This window comes from Ipomoea triloba, chromosome 4 (genome assembly GCF_003576645.1).
Source record: "Ipomoea triloba cultivar NCNSP0323 chromosome 4, ASM357664v1".
Lineage (NCBI taxonomy): Eukaryota > Viridiplantae > Streptophyta > Magnoliopsida > Solanales > Convolvulaceae > Ipomoea > Ipomoea triloba.
This window is the reverse complement of record NC_044919.1, coordinates 34,320,160-34,325,307: the sequence shown is the minus strand read 5'-3', so window position 1 is coordinate 34,325,307 and position 5,148 is coordinate 34,320,160. Positions and strand designations below refer to the sequence as shown.

General features: G+C 37.9%; 2 protein-coding genes across 2 annotated transcripts; both read right to left on the bottom strand.

The window, feature by feature from the left end:
• Nucleotides 1-2,378: 2,378 nt before the first annotated feature.
• Nucleotides 2,379-3,845, bottom strand: LOC116016207 (zeatin O-glucosyltransferase-like). Its single transcript, XM_031256366.1, has one exon. It carries the CDS (start codon nt 3,843-3,845, stop codon nt 2,379-2,381), a length of 1,467 nt encoding a protein of 488 aa, XP_031112226.1.
• Nucleotides 3,846-4,686: 841 nt separating this feature from the next.
• On the bottom strand, nt 4,687-5,148 carry LOC116016206 (beta-D-glucosyl crocetin beta-1,6-glucosyltransferase-like). The gene has a single exon (XM_031256365.1). It carries the CDS (start codon nt 5,146-5,148, stop codon nt 4,687-4,689), a length of 462 nt encoding a protein of 153 aa, XP_031112225.1.

The following is a 5,148-nucleotide window of genomic DNA, read 5'->3' as shown; positions in this document are numbered from 1 at the left end:
ACTAGTATTTTCACCCGTGCGTTGCACGGAATGAATTTGTTATAATATTTTAAGAAATATTTGAATCGATATACAATTATATAAATTATAACATCGAATATGAGTATGAATAAGTGTATAAATGCAATTATAGTATGAGTCTTCCTTGCATGTAACAAATATCACAAAAATTCAGTGTTCTAAAATAAGTGTATAAATGCAATAGGTAGATAATTTACATTATTGCATCATATTCATTAATTTAATTACTTGTCGGTTAGTTATTGCAAGATCTTGAAGTACACTTATATTTTGATATTCAGTAAGTATAACTATATTAGAGAAAAATTTACATGGGAGTAATGGGATAATCAGTTGAGTAATTGTTGGTTGACCGTAGAGCGTTGTGTTGGAGGAAGAAGATATATAGTGAAGATGATATTGCCCTTCACTATATATCATCTTCTTCCTTCAACACGTTGATATTCTCTGGACAAATAACTGTTGGAAAAAAATTAGCATAAAATGGCATTTTACTGCCAATATTGTGGTACAAATATATGTGGGGTCCACTTTTGATTTGGGTCGGGTCAAAGTGGATTCGTGTTCTTCGTAGTTAGACGAAATGATTGATATATTGTACGCTCAAAACTGATAATGGGTGAATGAGAAATAGGTTCTCAAAGTTGACCAATTTGAGTTAGAAAAATATAGAGAAAAACCTTTCAAGTAAATTTTGTCCCACATTGGTTTGAGAAGTGGTTTGCACCACTACTTATACAAGAGTTTTTCTAAGGCTTATTGAATTGTATAACATAGAGGCTCTCTCTCGCGCGCGCGCGCGGAGGGGGGGTGCAAATGAAATCCCAAAATAAACTTAAAAAGGCTTGACTCGTGCACCGACACATGCATGCACGAATGTCGTTCAGAAAATTGGTTGGCCTACACATGCATGCACGAATGTCGTTCAGAAAATTGGTTGGCCTTGCAGGTTGAATTATGCCAAATTTTCATATTTTTTACAATATTACGAGGATATTGTTTTTATTAATAGTATAGATTGCATTGCAGAGAAATATATTGTTTTTATTAATAGTATAGATTGCATTGCAGAGAAATATATTGTTTTTATTAATAGTATAGATTGCATTGCAGAGAAATATATTGTTTTTATTAATAGTATAGATTGCATTGCAGAGAAATATATATACTGAATTACTACCATAGATTGCATTGCAGAGAAATATATATACTGAATTACTACCAAATTTTCATATTTTTTACAATATTACGAGGATATTGTTTTTATTAATAGTATAGATTGCATTGCAGAGAAATATATTGTTTTTATTAATAGTATAGATTGCATTGCAGAGAAATATATTGTTTTTATTAATAGTATAGATTGCATTGCAGAGAAATATATTGTTTTTATTAATAGTATAGATTGCATTGCAGAGAAATATATATACTGAATTACTACCATAGATTGCATTGCAGAGAAATATATATACTGAATTACTACCATCAGTAATTCTAGTCTAGAATTGTATTACGAATAGGAACGTAAGGAAGAATATATTTTATTAGGAATTCTATTTTAATTTACAATTGTATTAGGGATAGGAATTGTATTACCATATTTTACAATATTACGCACACCAAAATATTATAGGTCTATTTTAGGCGGGAAGTTAAAACTGAGGATATTGTTTTTATTAATAGTATAGATTATTATTATTTAATATATTAGATTTATTTTTATATAGATAAAAAAAAGGACTAATTATATTGTAGAAAAGAATTTTTTATTAATTAATTTTTTAAGGTGATGTACTTTGATAAAACTTAACACAAAATTGTGATGACGATAAGTTTGACTTTAAATGCTAGCTTCTTCAATTTCTTGTTATTATATGGTTATAACAAAATAAAACATAGAAAGTAACGATAAGATAAATAGGATTGAAGAAGGTAGGTTCTCTATCCCGGTAAAAAATAGTCTCATCACCACTTGATATTTTCAAGTGTACTATATTTGATTCGAGATTGATATTTCCAATCATTTCTTATGATTCAAATTCCAACTACATACTTTAGATACGCCATTCATTTTGATCCAAATAGTTAAAAAGAAAATTCTAGATTTTCGTCTACTTTTTTTTGATAGTTGAAACAGTGAAAAGAAGGAACCAGAGTCCAGAACATATGAAATGGGTATTAATTAATTAGCACAATAATATTATATTGAACATAAATAAATAGAGGTAAATCTTTGAATGACGATGAACGTGCCTTAGCTTTATGCTACACACAAATGTGAAGGCATGCACATACACCATCCTATTTTTATTTATTCTTATTGACTATAACCAATGCAAAGAATTAATTAAAGTTATTTATCTAGTAATCTGGGCAATGAAACTATCCATCTCCAGGCGAGATATGCCACCTTCCATCACAGACTCCTTCACGGCTTTCCCCACTTGTGCCGCCTTATTCCTCAGCTCCTCTCCTTCCGGAGACGCCATCAATCTCCTTATGGCGTTTCGGATTGTGGTGGACGTTATTATTTCATCCCTACGTTCCCAATCCTTGATGGGTATTCCCGTTTTAAGGACTTCTGTGATTAGAATGGCATTCCTAGGCTGGTCAAATTGGATAGGCCAGGTCGCTAGGGGGACTCCCCTGCACATACTTTCCATGCAGGAATTCCACCCGCAATGAGTCAAGAACCCGCCTGTGGAAACATGGTCCAGTATCTCTAATTGGGGTACCCAATCTCGGAGAATAAGCCCACGCCCTTCAACTCTCTCTTCGAACCCTGCCGGCAACTCTATCTTGGTGTTTTTGTATGCTTTGGTCAGATCTTTCACCACCCAAATGAAGTTTTGGCCACTTTGTTCTAGGCCTTCCGCTAGCTCGTAGAGTTGCGGGTCGGAGAGAATTGTCTGCGTGCCGAACGAGACGAAGATCACGGACTTTGGGGGCTGTTTGTCTAGCCATTCGAGGCATGGGTTGCGAGATAAAGAATCATCGTCGCGCTTTGTGTTTTGTTTAGTTACCACTGGATTGAACGGACCAATCCCCCAAACAGGCCCTTTTCTCGCTAGCTTATAGACCATGGAAAGCAGGTCTAAATGCGGACCCTCTATCGCTCTACACGAGTCATAAATACTGCCCTTGCAAAAGGCGTGGTAGTTCTTGCGTTGATCCACGATGAACTTCAAGAACTCCGCCGGGAAACAACTGGACGGAGTTGGAAGCCGGTCGGGGATTACGGCCCCGGCCGGGAGAACAAATTTCCCGACAAACTTCCAGAGAAACGAAGGGAAGTAAAGGGCTTTACGCAAGACCTCCCACACGAGCGAGGCGTCGTGGAAAGCGGACCCCACATAGAAGTTATAGGTCTCGATATTTTCCACGGAAGCCGCCACGTCCTTAACGGTGTTAATCATCAGGGCGTCGTTAACGACCACGAGCCGCTCGCACTTTGCCGATAGCTCCTCGAGGAGGTCTCCGATGGGTCGGCGCAAGTACGCGGCGGCGTTCATGGCCGAGGCTAGGACGTCCAAGTAGGATTGGAATTCCGTACTGGGGTTAGTGTTGGAAAGGTACACCGGAGGGGCGGGGAACTCGTGGAAACGCAACGTGGGATAATCCGAAGGGCTCCACCCTTCGATTCGTCGCTTAACGGCGGCGATGTCCACGCTTAAACCCACGAAGTAGACCGGTAAGTTGTAAGACGCGATGAGACGAGACAAATGGACCAGCAAATTCAGGTGGCCCTGCGCCACGAAGGGCACCACCACCACTATCACTTCACTTTTAGTATCATTCTTTCTTGCAGAGTTCACAGACGCCATTGTATTGTACGGATCGGAGCAGAGAGTTTTAGGATGCTCTTTCTATATTTGTATCATCTTTCACATATATAGAGTTTTAGGATGCCCTTTATCTGGATCTATATCATCTTTCACATATTTAATTTGGTTATTTTGTTGTGATACCACAGAAATTACTAACTCCCATGTTTTCTAGTTTTTCTTAGAAGGGGGTTGGTGCTAATTGCCAACCAATTTTATTTTCTATAATATTTCATTAGTGTTATTCATAGACAACAATTAAATTATTATTTCAATCATCTTAAACATTATTACCGTACGTCTGGTGATCTAATGGCATAAGTCCAAACGCTCCATTAAAACCAATATAATGGCAGAAATAGCCCAGAAGCTAAGATATATTAGCTAATCATTATTTTATGAAAGGTGGACAACAAATAAAAAGTACATTATTTGTGTGCATAAAGTATATATATTGAAAATATATTATTTTGGACTTTTTCAAGCTTCAATACCCTCATTTAATTATTCAATGATGGGTTAATCTCTACATGGTAAACCCCCACTGGGGATTGAACCTGTGATCTCTCATTACTTGGAAGGGCCACAGCTATCCAACTTCACCATAATGTCTTTGACAATTTAAAAAAAATAATCTTAATTAAGTTGGTCAAACAATTAACTTATAATCTCAAGGTTTGAAGTTGGACTCCGGTTGGAGTGCCAAATCAAAGGAAATAGACGTGATTAAGATGCATGTACCAATTATCATTTCAAAAAAAAAATAAAACTCCCAATTATATTGCTTAAAATTCGTATGTATAGTACGACAGTACGGCCATGAATGATGAATGCATGCAAATTAATTGCAGAGTTTTTCCAACTCTTGAACAGCTGCATCTATCTCTTCCTCCCTCCTTAATTTCAAATCCTCACTCATCTTCTTCATATTCCTCTTCAGTGTCTCCCCACGTTTCCCTGCACCCATCACCTCTCCCACAACGCGGGCCATCTCGTCCCGCCGGAGCTTTCCGCCGCTGTCTCTCTTGATCTCCACAGCCACTCCCAAGTCAACCAGACACCGCGCGTTCAACGGCTGCTCAAAGAACCCAGGCAGGGCTATGATCAGAACGCCGAAATTGATGCTTTCCAGCGCAGAATTCCAACCGCACTGGCTAACAAATCCGCCAATACTTGGATGGTTAAGGATCTTAGCCTGCCGGGCCCATCCTTGTATTATTCTTCCTCTGTCCTTAACCCTGTCGAGGTAGCCATGAGGGAGAGCCTTCTCGGCGGTTAGCTCCTCTCCCTTTCGGAATCTCAT